Below are 24804 nucleotides of genomic sequence, written 5' to 3' on the forward strand. Positions count from 1 at the left end.
GCAGGAAATTATAACTTGATTAATTTTTATTTCCTGCTAGCTAAATTTCACATACATAAAAACATACTGGCTAACTCTTTTCTTTAGTTGAACTAGACAAGTATATGGAGACTATCTAAATATCTGTTAATCCAAAAGCAGTGAAAGCTGTATGTGCCCTTTAAGACATATTTTTTTTCCTGTTAACCTGGCAACACAATTTTTTCTAAATACTGTCTTTCTTTCTTTCTTTCTTTTGTTTATTTTGTTTTTATAACTTTATTGCCTTAATGTTTTGTAGCTACAGATTAATAATAAACACTTGGGCATCAGAAGCAACAAAAATGTGGTTGGGTCCAAAATAGTGTGTTTAACTATAATTCAATGCCTCGTCTCGTCGATGTGTACATCTGTTTTACCCTGGTGTGTCTGTATGCTACATCCTGGCTATGCATGACTCATATGTGGATTATTAAAGAACAGTTTATTGTTATATTGTTTGTGTTCATGCTTCTCTCCCACATCACACCCATGACAGAAGACCAGACTTTATAAAGCGCCGTCTTTCACCACATTTTGTTTTTTTGTTTTGGTCAGTTTTTAGTTTTGTTAATGGATGATCCTGCAGAAGGGGAATCACTCTGAAGACACACTGAAGACTCGTCACCAAACCTGAAACACTACCAGGATAGCTGCCTCTGCTCGTTTTATCAAACTGGACCAAACACCACCACACAAGTGGAGCTGTCCAGAGAGGGTCCTCGAGAGAGTCTCGACACCTTCATTGAGTGGTTGCTGGTGTCCTTCAAATCACCGCCCACCGTGGACATCACGGTTGACAACACCAGAACTACTCATGACCCAAAGGGCAGCCATCACCTCTGACGGAGAGCCTGCCACGACCTATGAGCCATCGCCAGTGAATGCAACAGTGCTGAAGATCACCTCGGAGCCACAGCCCGTGAAGTCAGACCAGGTGAGAGAGCCAGCTACAAAGCTTGTCATGGGGGAGAGCGCTATGGAGAGTGTGGAGGGAAGCTCCACTCACTGCACCATGGCTGAGGGGGAGCTGAGCTCAATAGACTATAACTGGGATTTGTATGTAGATGTGCCCCCTCTTCTTCTGCCTTCATGAGTTCTCTGTCTGCGCGTCCTGGACTGTCTGCATCCCCAAGAAACAACCAAGGATGACGTTCCACTGTGTGTGGGTGGCGCACACCATCCCCAAACCCTTTACCCTTCTTGCCTCCTCATGCCATCCCTGTTTTACCATCCCCAGCTCAGCTTGGTCTCCGGCACCATCTTCTCTGCCTTAGCTCTCTGGATCCTCCTGTCACCCTGTCTTATTGGCTCTCCACCTTGGGCTCCTTCTCCACCTGCTCCGCCGCCATCATTCGGCCCCCTGGAGTCGTCAGCCCTTCCTCCACCATGGCTCCTCCCTTTGTCGGCTCCACTGTGGGCCGCCATCATGGCTTTGGCCTGGGTCCTGCTCTGGCTCCCTTCTATCGTCTACCTAGCTCCTCCCTCCATTTGTTCCTCCGTGGATCTTCCTGTCTCCTAAATGACTCATCCATTCCGTCATCACCACCCTGGACTTTGTTGTTTGTCCTCCTCCCGGTGATCCGGCCACCTCCTAAACCTCCTCCAGTATGTGTCTACCTGTCTTCCTGCCAGCACTTATCCATCCCACTTGTTCTTCTTTTTCCTCCTCCTAAGTCCCTCTCCATCCCATCCCTTTTCTCCATGGCGGGAGGTTGTGGCTTCTGAGAGGAGGTTGAACTGTCACCTCTGTGACCTTGTTTCTGTCAGTGTTTGATTGTGTCATCATGTCCAGGTGTGTCTCTCCAATTATCATCCCTATATTAGTTGTATTCTGTTCAGTGTTTCTTTGTCTGGTCTCTTCAATGTGTACATCTGTTTTAGCCTGGTGTGTGTATGCTACTTCCCTGCTATGTATGACTCGTATGTGGATCATTGAAGAACAGTTTATTGTTATATTCTTTGTGTTCATGCTTCTCTCCCGCACCACACCTGTGACAAAAACAAACAAAAAAACAACAACAATAATAACTGTGTATAGAAAGCGAGTAAAGAATTCTCAACTTTAGGCTGCTAAAATTTATCAGTTTAAGCTCGCAAAGACTCCCATTAATAAAAAAATCTGACTACACTGCGTAACTAATCTCTTAAAATGCATTTTTGTTGTTAATGATGAATCTGAATCTCAAACTGATCAGGGAGTCAGCCATTTTAAGGGCTGTCTCAAGCACAAAATCCTTCCAGTGCACTGTAACATCCACTCCCTTAAAATCCCACAATGCACTGCAAAAACTAGGGAGCATCGGCACTCACTATGCTCTTTTTCTGGAAACAACGTCACATTTCTGAAGCACGAAACAATGAGCCAACTTGATAAATAAAATGACTGGTGCTAAGAGATTTGAAAAGACAAATCGTTTCAACATAATTTCAACATAAACACACATTGCTAGACAGAAATTGATTTTAATTTTATTATTTTGGAATAAAGGCATCTTACTGTATGAAAACAACAGTGGAAAGAGGCTCGTGATGTGAGCATCTGTTTATTACACAAATAAGAACTTTGTGGCATGAAAACACATCGATAACATCATGATAACGAGATAAACGGTGAGTATAAATATATAGCTTTGAACTACGTGAGTCTTTACATTATGACCTGTGGAGTGGAAAACAGAGAGTAAGACGAGAGGAAATGCATTGCACTAATTCCGACAGAGTGAAAAACAAGTGCTGGCATCACACTATCCAATTTTCAGTCATTTACATAGTCAGTCGTTGGAGAATCAGAGCGTTTCATCCATCCTAATTCATCAAAATCGAGTAGTTTTGAATCAGCTAGTGAGAAGACAGAAAATATGAACAGTGTCTATTCACTACACATTTGAGGAAGACATCCACTCAGTGATGATGAAAAGTTCAATAGTTCTCGTCACTTCATAGCTGATGTCTGCATATCAGTTGTAATACTTCATGGTTTTCTGGGTTCAGACCAGTCTGAAATGAGCTCTCTGTAACACTGAGATGAGAATAGTTTCACAATGGTTCCTTTGATGGATCATACTGTCATCTCAGATCTGGGCCCCTGCACCGAAGGTTTGGTTGGAGCAGGTGGTGGTTTCTGAGTTTAAACACTGTTGAGAAGCAGCACTGCTGCTGTGTTTGAGGTCACAGTGAATGGATGAGTGTCTGTGTCGTTGTCGTCTGCGGTTTGGAGAGATAAACTGTGCATACTCTTCTCCAGGTGTGAGCTTTTCTGACTGCTGATGTTGTTTGAAGGGTCAGGTTTAACTTCTGCACCTTCTGCCCTCTCACCTGTAAGAAAACACAAAGAACTGATGAGAATCTGTCCATTTATTCAAAACAAATATAGGGCCTTATGTAGCTTTTTAATTTTTCCTAAATTGCGTGTTTTGCATTTAAAAATGTTTTCAATTTTAACCATTTTAATGGTTTAATCAAATTGTAATATTTAAAAGCATGTCTTATCAATTGAATTTATATGTAACGACTTTCTACTTTGATAAAATTTGGTAATTTTTTTTTTTCAAAAATATGAAATGTCTGTTTTAAACATTTTTTTACAAATTTAGCACCAAAAACAGCGGTAATTATATTAATGCATAAAGCTTTAACAATTTATTTATTATAATTTTATTAAAATTTGTGTATTAATCTTTTTTTCCAGTTACAGTTAGTGGTGTATTGTCATGTCAACCAAGTTGTAAGATTGTATAAATCATGTATAAAGGAATAAAAAAAGAAGAATTTTCCATTTCCATTTCATTTTAAAGTTTAGTTAACATTTTATAAAAAAACATTTATTTGTTTTTTTTTTCATTTGTTTATTTTTTGTGTTTATATAATTTTCTTTCATTTTAAAAGTATGAATTTTTAATTATTTCAGATATTTTAGTACTTAAACATAAAAAATAGAAAAGTTTAATTAAAATTAAATAAGTTATTATTCTTTTTATTTCATTAACATTTACTTAGATTTATTTTTAATTAGCTATAATATTAGTAATAATAAAGATGTTTTTTGTTTTTTTTAAGAAATTGAGGGGCAAATCTATTTTTCTTTTTTTCTTTTTTTTTTGTGGAAAATCTACTTTATGCCACAAATTCAATTGATCTTAACTTGTATCGAACCCGGAATATTTCTTTAACAAAACAAGATATGAGTAAAAAAATTGCTAGTTGTCCTGTAATTTTAAACTCCATACAGTCCTCATAGTTCAAGGTCTTTTGTCTCTCACCTCTCTCCTGTTCACAGTCGGGTGACGAGGCTCCGCTGCACTCACTACGAGGGCCCAGCACCGGAGACACCTGCTCAAAACCCTCCAGAGACCCCGAGCCCGGCAGCTGGAGCCGGTCAGGACTGACAGAGAGGGACAGCGGGGACGAGGAGGAAGAGGAAGAGGAAGGGTACGGGCAGGAGGAAGAGAGCAGAGGATATGAGGAGGAAGAAGAGGAGGAGGTATACGGACAGGGCAGGTCTAGTGGAGCAGACGTGGAGCTCATGCTGCAGGTGGACCTTGTCTCAGGATCGTCGTCTGATGGAGAGGCGTTACAGCTGTCCTCCAAATTCACAGATATCACTGAACAACAAACACAGAATGCATTTAGTCTCCAACTTCATGCTGCTGAATAGAGACTATAAACTATTCCTGTTGAAGACAAGTCAAGTCAAATCACATTTATTTCTATAGTACTTTAAACAACAGATGTTGTTTCACAGCAGCTACACAGTATTAAACAGGTAAGAAACAGAATCAATGATGCAAACTTCGTTAAATATAATGCAAATTCAAAATCTGCTCTAAAAAGACAACAGTTGAATTATTCAGCTCAAGTCAGATTAGTGTTGGTTCAGATTTGGTTCAACTGTGTAAAGTTTAACATTTCTGCAATCAATTATATATATATATATATATATATATATATATATATATATATATATATAGTTTTTTAAATAAAAAAATGTAATACAATAATTTTTATACTTCAATCAGCAAATTAATTTAAATTAACAGGTACATCCATGAAAATGAAAATGTTGAAAAAAGTTCTAATCATGAATATAATTAGTAACAATGCAAATAAAAAATGTTTTTCTTAATTTTCTTCAATTAAATATTTACAAATAAATACATATAATATGTAATTTTATATGTATGAATATTTTAGAATATATAAAACAGAAATATAATATTTAAATTATATAACATCACATTTAAAATGAATGAAAAATAAACGCTTTGATTTTGGGATGAATGTATTTTGAGCTGATAATATTTCACCTTAAATTCAAATAAATAACATTAATTTAAAATACAACTCAAAGTAAATTCAGATTTTTTACTTTGAACATCAATTCATAATCAGAGATGCAAACTTCATTAAATATTAGACTAATTCAAATTCAGTTTTTACAATAGCTCTAAAAAGACAACGCTTTTTTATTATTCAGTCAGATCAGAGTTCTTTCAGATTTTATTCAATAACTGTGTGAAGTTAAACAATTATTAAAACAAGTTTAAATATTAATGTCTTTCAAGACAAGAATTTTACACATGCAGCTGCCCTGAAAACATTTGACAAACATTAGTTTGTCAGGTTTGAAATGGTAAAATATGATATTTTTTATCTGATGCAATGAAATTCATACATTTGTCTAAGTTCACAATCACTTTTTTGTCTCCCTGTATTAGCTCAAAGGTTGTTTATGGCTGTCTCTTCAGCGTAAAACAGGCAGAGCTGAAGCTAATTCAACCTTGGTAGTAATGTGTGATCTCACATACTCGATATGCCGTCAGACTCCATTTTGAAGTTGGCGATGTCATCGGTGGCGGTCCCGTCATCTTCAGCCCCCACCCCTCGGCCCCGGGGCCCCATGGCAGACAGTCGGCGCCGTGCATGGATCTCATCAGAGATGGTCTCCAGATTACGAAGAGCGGTCCGATACTCAGCTTTGGCTTGGGTGAGTTTAACCTGATGCTCGTCGACCCGTCGCTTCAGTTGCTGTGAACAGGACACAAATATTTAGAATCAAAATCAGATCAAATCTACATGTAAAGTTCTGTTTCTAAAAAGAATATTCTTGCATGACTAAAAACATGAAAAAACATAAAATCAAATGCATTATATTTTGACTAAAGAAAATTAAGGTTACTTTAGAATAATTTGAGACATTTTAGAGACATTTTTAGTCAAATTTTTTTTCCAAATTTTCCAAATTTCCCCTCAAATTCACATTATTGTAATGTGCATGGATGTCTTATTTGTTTGTCTGCTAATTTATAATTACAATTATATATTTTTTATGGTGAATCTCCTTAGATTCTCAAGACTGTATTACATACTACATTTTTAATAAAATATAAAATATAATATAAAAATGCCATATAATATTAACAAAATATTTGAATATATTGAAATTAACTTTTCTAAAAAATATTTATAAAATATTATTTATCGTATTATATTTAATGGAAATATTTTTTAAATAATAAAAAAAATAACTCATTTCAAATTGTAATATGTCTGAATGGCTCATTATTTATTTATTTAGTAATTTCCATTATTCTTAAAGGTGATTCTCATTACTGTATTTACCTACAGCATTTTCCTTATAAAATCTGAAATATTTTAAGACATATTGGCCCGGTTTCACAGACAGGGCTTAGACTAAGCCAGGATTAGACCATAGATCAATTAGGACAATTAAGTAATTTTTATAAACATGCTTAAAAAAAAACATTACCGATGTGCATCTTAAAACTAAAAAGGCACTGATATATTTTTAAGATCAGTCAGTGCAAGTTTATTTCAGTGGAAACAGCTCAGACTTACATTTTAGTCTAGGACTAGTCTTAAGCCCTGTCTGTGAAACCAGGGGTTAATTTCTTTTTTAAATGTAATTCAATATAATTTTACAAATATTTCTAAAATCTTAATTTAATTAACTGAAGTATGTTTAAAATAATATTAAAAATACTGTAATGCAATGATTTATGTACATCAACATAAATTCAGTACAACAGATAAATCATTGGAATTTAAATCATTTCAGATTATATAACATATTATTTTATTCACATTAAAGGAATTAGAATTTAGGCTGAAATTTGTTCTTATTAGTCACGAAAAGCATAAAAATCACAATCTTCATTGCTTTAGATAATACATAAAACACTATTTATTTAATTGATTTTGGGATTAAACATTCTTAAAGTATTATTTTGTGCAAAATAAAAACTGGCGTACCTCGAGCTGTAGGTAATACTTCGCCTTTAATTCAAAGTACGGCCTGCAGAGGGAGAGAGAGAGAGAGAGAGAGCGAGAGAGATCAGAGCAGAGTGAGTGCACATTCCAGCAGCAGAAGCACATCTGGAACCCATTAGAGATGCATTACACTGAACAACACTTCCATCCATAACCCACCGACACACAGCAGAGCAGAGCCGAGAGCAGAGGCCCTCTGTGGGGCCTACAAAACACTGATTTCCATCAGGGAGAGGAAATAAAAATCATTTCATTCCCAATGTTTGGGAGTCTTTACTTTATGACTATTGCAACATGATTTGTATGCATGATCTCATTATTTAAGTGAGACAAACACTTAGAGTCTTGCCATTACGTGATCATATTCAGTTTGAGGACTTTTTAAATGTTTTGTAACAGTTCTGACATCAAGACTGAATTTTAAATACACTACTGTTTAAAGGTTTTGGGGTTGGTAAGATTTTTTTTTGCTTTTTGAAAGAAGACTCTTCTGCTCACCGAGGCTGCATTTATTTGATCAAAAATACATTAACATTTGTGAAATATTATTACTATTTAAAATAAGTGTTTTTTCTATGTGAATATATTGTAAAATGTAATTGATTGCTGTGATCAAAGCTGCATTTTCTTCAGTGTCACATGATCTTCAGAAATCATTCTAATATGATGATTTGCTGCTCAAGAAACATTTCTGATTATTATCAATGTTGAAAACAGTTGTACTGCTTCATATTTTTCTTCTGTAAACTGTGATTCATTTTTTTTTCAAGATTATGATGAAAAGAACAGCATTTATTTCAAATAGAAATCTTTTGTGACATTATAAATGTATGTACTGTCACTTTTGATCAGTTTAATGCATCCTTACGGAACAAAACTATTGATTCATTAAAAAAAAAAAAAAAAAACTGATCCCAAACTTTTGAATGGTAGTGTATGTATATCAAACCCATTGATTGCTGTCCTCTGACCTGGACTTGTTGATGGTGCGTTTGAGTTTTTTCTCCAGTTGTCTCATGTGGCTGATGGCGGCGTTGTATTTAGCTGCTGTTTCCCTGTGTTCGATTTCACTGCGTGTCCTGCTTTGCTCCGCCTCCATCACCTGGAACAGCCAATCAGATCAGTTCAGACAAAATGCACTGCATAGAGAATACAAAAGAACAGGGTCAGCTGTTTTTATCAGTAGTCTTTTCTTTCTGACCCTCTGGGTGGCGTGGTTGAGCATCTCCTGCCAGGCCGAGTCAAACTGCCGGCTGTCCTCCTCCAGCAGACGCTCCTCGGCCAGTGCGATGGTCTCTTTCGCGGCCCGGAGGATCTCGATGGCTCGCTGATACTCCTGCGTGGCTCTCTGAGCTTCAACTTGAGCCTGAAAGAGAAAAGCATCAGAGATTGAGGATGCTTTCACAGTTTTGGTACAGAGTGAGCTGTTTGCTTTCCAAACTTTTAAAAAGTGGCGTGGTGCACAAAGCAATCCGCTGTAATTTGCAGACTAATATGTGACTCTGGACCAGTCTTAAGTGTCATCATTCATCATGTGAAAGCTGAATAAACAAGCTTAGTAAGTTAGGATAGGACAATATTTGTCAGACTATTTGAAAATCTGGAATCTGAGGGTAAACAAAAAAAAAATCTAAATTATCTTAGCAATGTGTATTACTAATCAAAAATTATGTTTTAATATATTTACAGTAGGAAATTTGCAAAATATCTTCATTGAACATGAACTTTAATTAATATCCTAATGATTTTTGGCATAAAATAAAAATCTATAATTTTGACCCATACAGTGTTTTTTGGGCTATTGCTAAAGATATACCCCAGAGACTTAAGACTGATTCTGTGCTCCAGAGTCATATATATGATGCATGAAGCCGCTCACTTTCTTCATCTCCTGTAATGCATTTCCGACCGCTGCAAGCGTGCACATGTTAAGATGTTACGTAAGAGATGATGACGCTTCCTTAGTGTTGCCAGGATACAGTAGTAAACAGCTGCTGTCAATAATCACTCATTTTCTCATATTAATGACGCAGATGTACCACATAAAAGTGCCATGCACTACAATGTGAGAAATTCACCGTTTGATTTAAGTGACTTTATTACTCAGCTGCATGACTAGTAACTTGGTAACGCTTTGCAATAAGTTTGTTTGTTTACATTAGTTAACATGGACTAACAATGAAAAATACTTCTGAAGCATTTATTAATCTTAGTGAATGTCAGTTTTCAACATTTACTAATGCATTATTAAAATCAAAAGTTGTATCTGTTAATAATTATTTAATTATTTAACAAAATTAATAAATAATGTAAAAAAATATTATTATTATTAATGTGAGCTAAAATTAAAATAAAACATGAAATGTTGCTTTAAAAGAAAATAAGTGTTACCTGGAATGAAATGATATAAAAACAAGGCATAATTTCTTGAAGTACTAAAATAACTACAACTAAAACAGAAAGAAAATGTATTAGTTATAATATAGACATATATTAAAAAAGAACAAAATTAGTAAAAATAGTACAATTTAAATTATAAAACTGATTTAAAATATTAATAAAAACTATATCAATAATGCTAAAATAACACTGTAACTAATGTATTGCATATTGTTAGTAAACTCAATTTACAGTAACTAATAGGATCTTATTGTAAAGTGTCTTTCTACTTATTTTTTTTTTTTATTTCCCCAAACAACCCTTACAACATTATCAGTGACAATAATGCTGCACTTGAAATAAAATTAAGAAAACTTAAACTTATTTTATTTCAGCTAGTTGCCAAGGAAACATGTCTTATTTAAGTACTTAGTTTAAGTACTAAAATTACTATAACTACAACATAAATAAAAATGAATAAAAACTAAGACATACTTTAAAAAAAACTACAAAAAACGACTAAGACGTTGACTAAAATAAAAATTGAAAATATATATATACATCAAAATTTTATAAAAACTAATAATGGTTTAATAGTAATGTTAACTGCAGAGATGTCACATTCCTCTTTCTTGTCCGAGACTGAAATGAGATTAAATCCGTGTGATTCTTATCAGGGTTGACAGATTAGCATGATTAGCATTACAGCGGATCATGTGACCACTGAGCTTCTCATTTAGAGACGATCCCTCTTACATTATTCAAATCTATATTCTGCTATGAAATGCATAAAGAAAGCTTGGATAAGAAGAAGCTACTGTATATTTCATAAAGCTCAATCTCACCCCACTGTATCACTTCATGAGATTTCTCTTATTTTTCTCCTCTAAACCAACAACCTCAGCAACCTCCAGATTTTGAAAGAGTGTTTAACATAACATCACAGAGGCTTTCTATAGAGCTGAGAACAAAACAGTTCAACTCTGAAGAAACCAAACGAGAATTCTGTTTTAGTAAAAAACTTCAAATATTATTTAAAAGCAGCTTGTGCTTTTCTTTAGCACTAATATATATAAGCAAATTCTTTTGCACATGTATTATTAATGTATTATTTGAGCTGTGAAGTTGTCAGAATTTTAATTTTGTCTTTTTATATAAAATATATATCATTTATTTATTATTATATTTAATATATATATATATATATATATATATTTAGCTAATGCATCACGTCAGACGTGTCCAGAACTGACCTTTCGGAGCATTGTTCAGAACTGACCATTCAACACGATGAATCAATGCATGTACTGCAGTAAACAAAAGCTGCATTTAGTCCACTGCCAACGCAAGGGTGTGATGGCATGTCTGCGTGGGCACAAAGCTGAATAGTAATAGACTCATACACTAACCAGAAAGTGTTTGTTTAATTTCAGCTATTTTCAGTAGGTCTCATCTGTTTTTATTAAACAGTTTTATATTATATTTGTACAATATCTTAAAAAAGTTTGGGGTCGGTAAGATTTTTTTTTGTTCATCAAGGTTTCATTTATTTGATTAAAATGGTGAAATATTTTTACTACTTGAAACAGCTGTTTTCTATGTGAATATATAGTAAAATGTAATTTATTTCTGTGATCAAAGATGAATTTTCAGCATTCCAGTCTTCAGTGTCATATAATCTTCAGAAATCATTCTAATATGATGATTTACTGCTCAAGAAACATTTTTGATTATTATTATTAATGTTGAAAACAGTCGTGCTGCTGAATGTTTTTGTGGGAACTGTGATGTTTTTGGTTTCTCAGGATTATTTGATGAATAGTAAGTTCAAAAGAACAGCATTTATTTGAAATATAAATCGTTGGACAATGATGTCTTTGTCACGTTTTATCAATTTAATGCATCCTTGCTGAAAAAAAAAAAAGTAGAAAAAAAGTCAGTAGTGTATATTCTTCATTTTTTTTTTCAGTATGTGCTATTAAAATATCCATGACACAACACATGACCACATAATAATGCAGGACTGCATCCTACTGTCACGGCTTACGCTGCTGGAAGGAACACGGAGCCGAAGGATAAACGAAACAAGGCTTTATTAAATCCAACATAGGCATTATCCAAACATGGATCTTAGAGGAAGACACAGGTAAGTAGCAAGTAACTGGTGACTGGTAGCAAGTGGCAAGTAACTGGTAGCAAGTGGCAAGTAGACCCGACCAAACAGAACTGAAAGGACAAGGCTTTTGTACAAGGGATAATGGGGAAACACAGGTGGATGGAATCACTAAATTAACCGGGAAATAGAACACATGGAGAAATGAATAGACTCATCTGGGAACTAATCAAACCACACACGGAAGACAGAAACTGAGTCACAGGGGCAAAAACACACAAAATGAGTCCAGGTATATGACAGTACTCCCCCCTCCTGGTAGGTGCGTTCTCGCACCGTAGAAACAACAAAGGGAGGCATGGGTGGGAACTTGGGAGGAGGTTCCGGTGGAGGACAGCCTCCCAGGATGGGGCCAGCAGACAGGGACTACAGAGGAAGGAGCCAGGGAGGAGATGACGGAGGGAGGAGCCAGGGAGGAGACAGGAGGGATCTGGAGCAGGAGGCACCCAGCAGGACCCAGGCCACAGCCATAACGGCCCAAGGTGGGGCCGACAGTGGAAGGAGCCATGGAGGAGGAATGGTCGCCGACTCCAGGGACTCGACCCACGGCAACGGAGCAAGTGAAGGAGGAGCCCGAGGCGGAGACGGAGAGCCGAAGAGCCAGGGTGACGGGGAGGAGCCGGAGGTCCTAGGCGGAACAGATGGCTCTGGTGACTGACGCGGCGATGTGGATCCGGAAGGCCACGGTGAGGCCAGAGTGACAGAGGACTGAGGTGTAGCCGAGGGGATGAAGGAGCCTGACGGAGCCGGAGGGACGGAGGGATGAGGCAAAGCCGGAGGAGTGGAGTCCCGAGGCATAGGATGGACGACGCCAGACCAAGGCGGAGCCGGAGGGACGAGGGAGCCAGGCAGAGCCTGCGGACTGCCGGGCCACGGCGGAGAGGAAGGAGCTAGGAGCCATGGTAGAGCCGACGGGTCAACGGTCATATAATCAAATCTAGAATTTTACAAAATAATAAAATAAAATAGGGTGCTGGCTGCTATATGGTTTCCAGGGTTTTCTGCGTGATTTTCTTCCTGTATGTTCTGAAAAGACATGCAAATGTGCACCTGTGGGATTTTTTCATCTGTTTTACCACCATTTCTGTTAGTTGCAATTTAGTTTTAGAGGTTAAGTACCTTCATTTTAGTTTAACTAGTTTAAATGAGCATGTGTCTGCTTAAGCTACAGTTTCTTAACTGACACAAGCATTTAGACACTCACAGGGTGAAGTTCAGATGAAGTTGAGCTCTGTAACCACCGTCATGACAGATTAGAGTTATTCTCACTTGCGGTGGAGATTTTAAGATAAAAATTACACACTCCATCCGCCGGTCTCTGTTAAGTCTCAGTGTCTGGACTGAAGATGGGGCAGAAACACTCCTGGTAATGTTTTTGACAGGCAGCACAAGCATGTGATTTGTTTGTTTCCGGTTTGCTGACCTATTTCTTTCCCAAACTCGGTAAGACAGATGGGTTTTTCATGAGCAGCATTTATGTTAAATTAACATTTAATGAGCTCAGCAGCATCATCTGAAGATGTAGAATCACTTCGGCTCGGCCTAAACTCTGTCTGACCTACTGAAAACAGTGACCCACTTCTTCAGCTATCATAGCCAGTTCATCCACCTGAAGAGATGGAGAAAACTAGCTGCTACAGACACAATAATTCTCCGTTAAAGGCTGAAAACGTCCTCATGTTTTTATTAGCATTCACTAAAATACAGAAGTATGTTTACTTCTCCATCTCTAAATAATCTACAAACTTCCTCCTGCCTGTATTAGGATGACCACACTGGAAGGTCTATTTTTTGTGTTATATCATGACACATATGAAGAGTTTAATAAATCTCCCAGCATCCAGTACAAACCAGAGGGATTCCACAACCTCATCCAAAATGAGACAAAGACGGCTGTTTCCCATCTGCTCGAATGGCCTTTGGGTGGAGCAGAGGATAAACAATCGCAGAGGATAAACAATCCAGCTCTTTCTACTCGATGATTCATGATTCATGCAACCCAGGCCCTCTCTGTTTCTCTCTGTCCATGAACACTTTCCAATCATAACAAAATTCATTTGACATAAACTTTTATTTTCTTGCTATTCCAGAAAACTATGGTTCGGTGGCCCTGAACTGCAAAACAAAATCGATCAACAAATCAGAAAACACATATAAATCCGACAGAACTTGCATCAGTCAGGTGAGCAGCTGTGTTAATCTTTTTCAGTTCGAGTTGCACTACTTTCACAAGAAAACAGAACATTCAGCATTTCCATTGTTCTTAAACGGAACTCTAGTTCACTGAATATTACACTGCATACTGTATACGACTAATATATATAATATATATATATTTATTGCACATGATGCAGTATGCAACGATAACCAAATATATACATTAGTAGTATCACTTGTGCATACAGTATGTAGTACACTAGTATAACACTATGTTGCTTTTAGTGTTCCTGTAGCTCAATTGGTAGAGCACTGCACTATCAAGTGCAAGGTTGGGGGTTCGATTCCCCGGGAACACATGATATGTAAAAATTGATAGCCTGAATGCACTGTAAGTCGCTTTGGATAAAAGTGTCTGCTAAATGCATAAATGTATTTATTTTAATTTATTTATGACCTTAATTCAGTTACTATTTCAGATATGACAACTATTATTTGGATCTATTTGTCTAATTTTAAGAATTTTTAATTTTAAGAATAATTTTAAGTCAAGTGCAATGCATTATGGGATGCAGTATTCCATATATTGCCCTGTTGTAGCTGGTCATTCAGGTATTCCATGAATACTGAAAATGTGCATATTTGCACTGTATACTCTATAATGCTTACTGAACAAACAGTATGAGTAAAATGAGTGGTTTGATAGTAACATTTAATGTCAGTGGCTAATCAAAGTCTTACTGTCTTATTCTGATTCTTTAAGTGTGCAATTTGCAGCAAATGTAGTATGTTATCTGTGTATTCTATGCGTGCATAAAATGTGCACTGTAAACATAATGTATTCTACAGATATAGTACAATTAGTATGGTGTAATGCAGTTTTTAAGACCAGAAAATAAATATTTTAATGTCCAGATGAGAGATTAACTAAAAATGGTCTACATTTGCATACACAATGATGCACCAGCACTTTCAGTGGTTTGATTGGAGATTGGAGTTAATTTTAGCCAGTCAAATGTGTGTGTGTGTGTGTGTGTGTGTGTGATGTGTGTGTGTGTGTGTGTCTGTGTGTGTGTGTGTGTGTGTGTGTGTGTGTGTGTGTGTGTGTGTGTGTGTGTGTGTGTGTGATGTGTGTGTGTGTGTGTGATGTGTGTGTGTGTGTGTGTGCCCCTTTTATAACCTCCGTTCACACACAGACACACATATGCTGTGAAGATGAGGTCGACACGTGCTGCAGTCTGTCTAAACAGTCTATCTATCTATCTATCTATCTATCTATCTATCTATCTATCTATCTATCTATCTATCTATCTATCTATCTATCTATCTATCTATCTATCTATCTATCTATCTATCTGTCCGTCCGTCTGTCTGTCTGGTCAGCTGTGGGTAAGTGGAGGTGTGGTCATGTGCTGTGCTCTGATTGGCTGTGAAGTGGGTGTTGGCCCTCTGACTGAGAGACAGCTGGCACTGCCCGTCCTGACCGTCTGTCTCATCTACTGACATACACAGATCCTGGTGGTCTTTCAGAGTGATGACAGGACAGTTAAGACCACCTTCATTTGATTACCAGCAAGCACGCACACATTGATTAGCACCAATTTAGTGTAAAAAGCAGAGAGACAAACCGCACAATAATGCTTGAGGGCTTAACACCGATCACAGATAGTGATATAAAGCATAATAAGATTAATTCCAGCCCCTAATTCATATTAGCTAACATGCATAACGGTGTGTGTGCTGTACACATTTACTCCACCTAAACTATTATGCATTGCTTTGAAAGATTTTTGATAGATCGTTCATAGTGAGACCAGAAACATGAATGAAGAAAAGAATTGGGCCATTTTTGACTGTAATAACGCTTACGGACACCATAGAGATATGACTCCAATGACTTATTTTTTGTGTTTGCTTCTGCTCAAATGAATCGGGTTTTACCAGGAGCTTTTAAAAGATTAGCTGACGATGTCTTTTTCCTGGCAGCGTTTTACTCACTCATGACTAATCTCAGATCATTTTGTTTTAATGTGTGTAAAAATAGACTGAGAATATGAGCTTCTGACTGTCTGAAGATTTCTTACTTCTTACTAGTAAGAGTCCATCACTTCAAGTACACATAAGCTATAGAGTTTTATATATATATATATATATATATATATATATATATATATATATATATATATATATATATATATATATATATATATTTTTTTTTTTTTTATGAAGCAAGAATGAGGTTTCCATTAAAAAAAAATGAAGCAGGCAACTGTTTTAACATCGATTATAATCAGAAATCTTTCTAAAGCAGCAAATTATACAACAATATTACTGTTTTTACTGTGCTTTTCATCAGTTAAATGCAGCCTTGGTGAGCAGATGAGACTTCTTTTAAAGACAATAAAAATACATGTTTCGGGTTCTAACTTTCTGATATAATTTGTGATTATAAACACATTTCTGTTCATTTGGACTGCGTAATAACTGAGTTAGAACTCTCACCAAACTCACCTCCTGGATATAAAAAGCTCTTTTATGACTGTGTCAGAGCGACATTAGTGTTGATTTATCACTGTCACAAGGTAATATGGAGAATGTCATGGCTGGAAGCAGCAGGGATCTCAAATTCTTCACAGCAGACGCTCTAAACTACACACGCTTTCACATGCCACTAATGACAGATGCATGTTAATGTTCATATTAAAAACTAGACAGATTTTGTGTTGTCGAGTTATGGCGCATTGTGTTCTGAGGAGAAGAGCCTTTTTTATATGCATGTAGACACATCAGAAGGACGTAATGTTCAGTCTTCTCTCCAGAGATGTTTCTATCTATGGAAATGCCAAAGTCTGTTTGCAAACAAATTCCCCTGCGTCAGTACGCTGGACTGCAGGCCGCTCATTATTGAGATGCTGACAGCGCAGGCTGGGATTGGGGGTGGAAGGTGCCCATGTGATTATGAGAAGATAAACTGGGGCAAATGTGTTTTACTTAACATCTGCGCCTATGTTTATATTCTTTCAGATCATACTTTCTTTGATCAGTGAACATTAATAATGTAAATGTGCTGTTTTACAAAGATTACACTATTGGTTCATGCAACTTTACAATATAAATCAGCTCTTAAGTGCTTTTGCACTGCTTAAATAATGTAGTTTAATGTAATGTAGCAGACCATCTACGGGGCACAATAATAATCTTTTACACTGTAATCCTTTCATTTTTAATATTAGGCATGCTTGTGCGCTGCTGCGTGTCCCTGTGTGTGTAATAAGCAGAGTGTACTCCCGTTGTTCACCCACCTATAGGCACATTACTAACACACTCTTTAATTAACAAAAAAGTAAATAAATATTGCTCCACTGACTTTTGACCAGGCTTCAGTTGGTCAAAGGCGCAGTCTATTTCAGCTGCCTCAAAATAGAAACGCACCTACAATGCACCTAAACACACCTCGTTATCAGACCAGCATGCCCATGAGTGCATAAATGAGCACAAATGCATTTTAAGCTATTTAAACAACGTAGCACAGGATGTGAAAATTATAACATCGAGCTGAAACTAGCAAAAAAAATTTGCATCTGATAGTTTTTGGTGGTTAATATTTTGATGCATCCTTAATTTATTACTTCGATAGATGAGATTCCAGAAGACTGCACACCATGCAAACTCCAGCATAATAAATGACTAAGAACAAACTGCAGATGGACGGCAAGTTCAAGCTCACCTGACGCGCCGCCCTCCTGGCCTCCCAGTACGGTTTTGAGTCTTCTACAGCTTTACCGATCTTCTTTACCTGCTCGTCCAGCTTGACAGTGGCCTCCACTAGGACGGCACGAAACTTCTGCCGGGAGTCCTGCAGAACAAAGACCAGTAACACATTTAGGGGGTCATTAAATCTAAATTAAGATGCTCGGGTATATCAACTGTCTATCCGATGTTTGCATGTTCTCTGACACTGAATGTCGATATGCATGCCACAAACCTCACAAATTTGTCAAATTCAATGTGCAGTTCTTCAGATTTAGATGTAGATTAGTTTTTTTCTTCATCGGATTTGGAGAAATGTCACATTCCATCATTTGCTCACCAGTGGATCCTCTGCAGTTAATGGGTGCCGTCAGAATGAGAGTCCAAACAGCTGATAAAAACCTCACAGTAATCCACAGCACTCCAGTCCATCAGTTAATGTCTTGTGAAGTGAAAAGCTGCATGTTTGAAACAACAAATCCATCATTAAGATGTTTTAACTTCAAACCGTTGCTTCCAGCTAAAATACAACTCCATAATAAAGCTTCCTCCAGTGAAAAAGTCCATCTCCTGTTGTTTCTAACATCAAAATCAACCCACATATTTGTTTAGAGCTTGTAAACGGTGCTTGATCTGTGCACATTTCTCTCCTGATTATGACAAGATTACTTTTTCACTGGAGGAAGTGTTGTTATGGATTGTGGACTCATATTTAAGCCAGAAGCAACAGTTTGAAGTTAAAACGTTTAAATGATGAGTTTGTTTTAGGGGAAGTCGTGGCCTAATGGTTAGAGAGTTTGACTCCTAACCCTAAGGTTTTGGGTTCGAGTCTTGGGCCAGCAATACCACGCCTGAAGTGCCCTTGAGCAAGGCACTGAACCCCCAACGGCTCCCTGGGCACTTTGGATGGGTTAAATGCAGAGCATGAATTCTGAGTATGGGTCGCCATACTTGGCTGTGTGTCACTTCACTGTCTTACAAACACACAGCTTTTGGCTTCTCAAGTCATTAACTGATGGACTGGAGTGGTGTGGATTACTTGTGGATAATTGTGATGTTTTAATCAGCTGTTTGGACTCTCATTCTGATGGCACCCATTCACTGCAGAGCATCCATTGGTGATGCTACATTTCTCCAAATCTGATGAAGAAACAAACTCATCCTAATCTTGGATGGCCTGAGGCTGAGCACATTTTCAGCAAATGTTTATTTTTGGGTGAACTATTCCTTTAACACAACTTTGTCTTCTAATGAAGCTCATTCACACTCCTATATATTGCATAAAGCCAGCCAATCACATTTTTGTGTGCAGTATGCATCAGTAAACACTGCTCTCTAAGGTTCACAACAGTATTATGATGCATTATGGATAATATATTTAATTAAACTGTATGAACTACTGAATAAAAGACAGTGACAGATGGATTCTTGTCTTTGTGTTGACAGGCGTATTTAAGAGTGAGTGCATGCAGTCTATGAAATCTGAATAAATCTCAGTGCACTGAAAGGCTCATCATATCCAGGCAGCATGAACTGTGTGCTCAGGAATCTCTCTGAATTATATGCATCCATCTTTCAGTTTCACAGCAATGAAACGCTTCAATAATCAGCCTTTTGTTGCTTCCTGAGAAGCGCTGATTCAGCTAACACAATTCAGCATTTAACACAGTTAAGAAAGAATCTACACCCTGCTATCTAGACAGAAAACTCCCCCTCAGCAGAAAGAAACCCAACATCACGTTTGTTGAATTAGATGAGTAGAGGGCCAGTGCGATGTGAGTATGTGGTGTCCAGCTCTGAATGAATCTGTCGTCGGCTGGGTTTGGTCACTCAGATGACATATTTAAAAACACTGACATCTACATCCTTCCACACAGGACCTCGGTGACCAAAACCACAGAGGGACTTAGACTTCCTCTGACAGAAGGACACTTCCTGGTTCCTTCTGCTGAATAACCACGGACTTGTATCTGAATTCAAGGCTAATTATTAAAATGAAATATTTTTGTATCAAGATACTAATATAGTTTTTAATAATATATTGTTTTATTAATGTTTATATTTTCTGTTTTGTTTTGGCTAAATCGTGTGCAAGATTTACTAATTCGTTCCCTCAATGTACTAAAACGTGCACACGATTACAATAGCATTCCCTCGATTTACTATTTTGTTCACTCGATTTATAAATTGTGCGCATGATTTAGCAAATCGAGTGAACAAAATAGTAAATCGAGGGAACGCAATAGTAATTGTGTGCACGTTATAGTAAATTGAGTAAATCGTGCGCACAATTTATTTATTTTTTCTTGCATGTAATGTGCGGGGCTTCTTAATTTCATTATTTTATTACATAACTTTTTCGTGTGTGTGGATGTGTGTGTGTTTGTGTGTGTATTTTTGGTTTCATTTTTAGTTTTAGTTAACCATAATAACTTTGCTTGGCAGCCAACTAAAATAAGTTTATGTTGAAGCACAAAATGTATTATCTGCAAATAAATAAAAACCAAAATAAAAAACAATAATAATAAAATGAAATTTATTACACCAAACTAGTAATATACAGAACTAATAAAATAAAATTAATACAAATTAACTTAAATTATTAAAAAAATAAAACTCAAAATGTAAATGAAAATCTAAAAATGACAGCTAATTCTAAATATTAATATTGAAATGTAAAATATTAAAATAAAAAAATAATATTAATAAAATATTAATGAAAATATGAAAAATATAATAGTAAATAAAATAAATGACACTTGTCTACACTGGTTGAGACAAAACTAACAAAACCTTTTATGGACCACGGTAGTACCATGATATTCTTTGAAATACTTTGGTATAACTGTGGTAACTTCACAGTATTTTTTTGTCAGGGTACAAATGCTATATTGAGAAAGGAAATCATAATTCAGCTGAAACAAAACATGGAAATGGATGTTTCTGATGCCAACTGGCAATTTACTATTTCTGTGTGTTTGTCCTCTAGAAGAAAGTCATCCGTGTTTGGAATGAGAAACATTTTCCTAAACTACTCCTTTAGCTGTCGTGGTTTGTGGCTCTCATGACAGGAATTCCAGACTCGGGACAGGAGAGATTTCCTCTGTCTGCTCAGCAGATATAATGGGTGTCAGTCACATGCAAGAAACTTCCTATTAGTGAGTGCCGAAGCAGGAGGGTCTGAGAGTTTAGACATTTTCCCCTTTGGAATTACGCCTGCAAACATTTTTAGCGAAAACAGTGACACCACAATGTAAGCATGTGAACCTTACCTCCAGTTCGGTCTCCCATCTGTTGATGTTATCTGTAGACTGATTCAGTTTCTCCAGTTCACCCTGTTGAAGAGATTAAGTAATGCAGAAGGACTTAAGATCGCAGTAAGAAGTCTCTAGCAATAAAAGCAGGCCGACAGCAGTGTTATTCAATAACCCAGCACTGAGATTAAGCTCATATGTATGCTTTTCCTGCGAAGCTAGCCACACGCTGATGACACACATATGTTGTTTTCATTATAAGATTATGTGTTTATTTTTTTTCATGGGTGGAGGATGAAAAACCAGTTCATTTAGCACAACTAGCACCAGTGTTGTGGGTAACGCGTTACAAAGTAACGCGTTAGAGTACTCTAATTACTTTTTTCCTGAAATGTGTAACTTAACGCGTTAGTTTCGTGCGTAAGTATTCAGTAACTTTGTTATTTTTTTTAAAAAGTAATCCGTTATTTTAAGGAAAGGAAAGTCCCGACTGCAGCCTGCTTTTTGTCAGACAGTAGGCCTAGGTCTACTGTGCCACCTGCGGATGTATCAGCGGAGCCGCAGCTCTGTGATTGTAAAGTCAATGGCTGTGATACGTCTGTGCCCTGCGCCTGATGTGTGTGTGTTTTCTTTTTTTTTTTCGAACTCCCGGCAAGATGGCAGAGAGGACGGCGTTTGGTTTATGGACTGTGTTAAAGCGAATTTAGGCTTGTGACTGTGAGTGACACTTTAATAATAATAAGTTCGGCTATTAAGCGATTTGTCATTTGCCTGTGTGGCAGTGAAGGATTTAATTCGGTGGTTTGTTATCATTTTTGTTCGACAGGCAGCTGTTAATTTCTGTTAGTTCGTTGGCTGGCTGGTTGTTCATCATTTCTAAATGGATTTAAATCTGCAAGCCTGTTTAAGGTTGTGTTTACAAGTAAGCATACTTGTACTTTGATAACTGCATTATTTAAAGTTAAAGAAAAATCAGGAGTTATCTTGTGGTGCTCATAATATACAGTAGCCTAGGCTACCCGGGCTGGGTAGGTGCGAATTTGATTAATAATATGTTCTGTGATAATAAATAAATAAAACGCCATGTGGAATAGCCTATTGCTGACTGTCTTTCCTGTTATTGTTATCCTGCAGTGTTAATTTAGTCGGATGACTGACGTTATTCATTGTCGGGAGTCACGACTTCTAGGTGCATTTAAAGGGGCCGGGGGCTGTGTCTGTCATGTGTGAGCCGCTGCAAACGGCTTTTAATTTTTGGTAACGCATGAGTACTCTAACGCGTTACTTTTATGAATAGGTAACGCTGTATCATAACTGATTACTTTTAATTGATGGTAACGTTGTAACCTAACTAACTAACTACTTTCCAAAGTAACTATACCCAACACTGACTAGCACACAGTCTAACACAGAAAAGTTCTTCACTTTCAAGAGAAATGCATAATTTAAAATGAAAGTACTACTAGAAGTGGACATGTGAAGCAAAACATTGCAAGAAGACAAGTGATAAAATAATAGATACAGCATTCAAAAAGAAATATCTGGACACTGAAGTCATGCTTGAAAATGTCTGCATGTCACTGAATGAGAAAGTGACATTTAGTGCATTTAAGTGATTTTAGTGTGTGTATATATATATATAAATGTGCCGTCTGAAACTTTCATCTAAAATGAGCATTTTTATCAGGCTCCTATTTTTATGTTCAGTTATTTTACTATAGTGGCATAGAAAAACAATTATACATTGCCATTAAAGTAAAATCACTGAACCTATACATAGGAGTCTGGAAAAAAAATTAATTTTAGGAGGACATATATATATATTTATGTGTTTGTGTGTGTGTGTGTGTGTGTGTGTGTGTGTGTGTGTATGTGTGTGTGTCCTATATATATGCATGTGTGTATAAATGTGCCAGTGTATACTTTTAGGACTTTTAAGTGAATAAAAAGAATCGTATTATTCTCACACCTCATAAAGCAGACTTAATTCTGCATGCGCTGCACGTGAGCTCAACTGTTTCCTATAGAGAGGAAAATGAGTTCTAAATATGACGTCAAAGTGATTGTCAACGCGGTAATATCCTCAATATAACAAACAATGAAACAATGTAACAGAATATAACAGAGATGACATAACACACTGGGGTTCCTTCTATCAGATCTAACAGCAGCTGCTGAACTCTTTGAACAAACAGAATCTCATCTGATCGGATTATTAAAGCTTGAATCTCATCAGAGTTTGATGGCCTTGTCCAACTTCAGTTCTGATTTCGGGAAGGTTAAACAGGACTGAAGAATAGCAGAACAATTTAAAACAAGTACTAACATATAAACGTCCAGTCGGGTGGACGGGTGGTTTTATCGATGTGAATTCGAGATTTTTTGCTCTGTACCTGAATCCTAGGGTCAACCTCCTCTTCCTCCAGAGATTCCGAGTCTTCATCAGATTTGTTATCTCTCTCCGTGTCGTTCATTTCGACAGCAGACGTGATTCGTTTGTTACTGGCCGAACAAAGCGAGTCTCTCTCCGGGATAACGGGCTCAGATGATCCGTGCGGAGCCGCGCATCTGCGGTCAAACCACCGGTAGACTATATCCACAACACGCGATTAAAAGAAAAGCACACGATCTTTCCTCATATCCAACAGACACTGAATCTGCCGAGACACAAACACACACAAAACACCGGCAGACACGAGAATGAGAAGCGGCTCGAGCTCTGAGATCTGGCCCGCCCCCTCCGAGACACACACACACTCTCTATCCTGAATGAGGGTCACACACACACACACACACACAAACACACACACACACACACACACACAAACTAAGGCAGTGTTATTTATATACTACAGTAGGCTATTTATTAATATATATATATTAGCATTACATACACTTTTTTTAATAAATAATTTAAATAGGCATTTTATATAGGCATGTGTTAAAAAAGTGTTCATAAATATTAATTAAAATCCTTTTTTAAGCACTAAAAGACATGTCAAATATAACATTTTTGGAACACTAATGTCTTTTTTTCAACCCTGTGTTTGATGCATTAAAAATAGTAAAGACGCTGAAGGCACTAGACTTTAAAACTATGAAATCCTAATAAACATTCTGTCTGTGTGGGTAAGTGATAAAGTTGAATGTGACTCAGGAAAATATGTCTTTGCTGTTGTCTTTTCAATCAGTTTGCGAAAAAAAAGGCACAGTTTTTTCCTGCTTCAATCCATTGTGATCTTATTTACAGTCAAAACAAAAATTCTGCATAAGACATAAACACAGGCACGCCTGCTTGCTTTTCAGGAGTCCTTTTACAGTTCATATAATATCAAACCTGTTTACTTCAGTCCTAAAAACGGACTAGCCTATATTAAAAATAATAAAAAATAGTGTTTCATTTAAAAATCAGATAAATAAAGAAATGATCAGATAAAGGACAGACATCAGCTTGTATTTTGTGTGATTAATCACGGGTTTATCCGTTCCCAAACGAATTCTGACCCTAAGCCTGCTTTGTTCAGAGGTAACACTACCAAACACTTGACTAATGGCGCTCTCTAGTGGAGTAGAATAGAAAAAACTGAAATCTCTACAAGTGTGTGGAAAATTAGTCACATTTCAAGGTTATTCGGGGTGTTTCAGTGTGTTTTAAATATAATACCACAAAATTTACTGTCTATGATATAATATATTTATAGAACAGAATATTTTTTTAATGGGTGAGTTGGAATAAAGTTGAACGCAAAGCAGCCAACAAAGCACATGTCCAGCATATACTTG

General features: G+C 36.8%; 1 protein-coding gene across 1 annotated transcript; it reads right to left on the minus strand.

Moving 5' to 3' along the window:
* Positions 1–2551: 2551 nt before the first annotated feature.
* On the minus strand, positions 2552–23756 carry sh3bp5a (SH3-domain binding protein 5a (BTK-associated)). Its single transcript, XM_059508972.1, has 9 exons — positions 23415–23756; positions 21040–21102; positions 17745–17873; positions 8510–8674; positions 8280–8410; positions 7291–7333; positions 5826–6045; positions 4281–4622; positions 2552–3336 (listed from the first exon to the last, which is right to left on the minus strand). The coding sequence occupies exons 1-9, from the start codon at positions 23493–23495 to the stop codon at positions 3149–3151; spliced, it is 1362 nt and encodes a 453-aa protein (XP_059364955.1). The 5' UTR covers positions 23496–23756; the 3' UTR covers positions 2552–3148.
* Between the last annotated feature and the right edge of the window lie 1048 nt (positions 23757–24804).

The sequence above is a fragment of the Carassius carassius genome, chromosome 25 (genome assembly GCF_963082965.1).
Source record: "Carassius carassius chromosome 25, fCarCar2.1, whole genome shotgun sequence".
In the NCBI taxonomy this organism is placed as follows: Eukaryota; Metazoa; Chordata; class Actinopteri; order Cypriniformes; family Cyprinidae; genus Carassius; species Carassius carassius.

Bases quoted from the DNA above. Each gene is read 5' to 3' on its own strand.
- sh3bp5a (XM_059508972.1), bottom strand. From the start codon at position 23,495: ATGAACGACACGGAGAGAGATAACAAATCTGATGAAGACTCGGAATCT. The intron at 21,103-23,414 runs GTACAGAGCAAA...TCTCTTCAACAG, and splicing joins AGGTTGACCCTAGGATTCAG to GGTGAACTGGAGAAACTGAA. The intron at 8,411-8,509 runs GTCAGAAAGAAA...TGGCTGTTCCAG, and splicing joins TCAACCACGCCACCCAGAGG to GTGATGGAGGCGGAGCAAAG.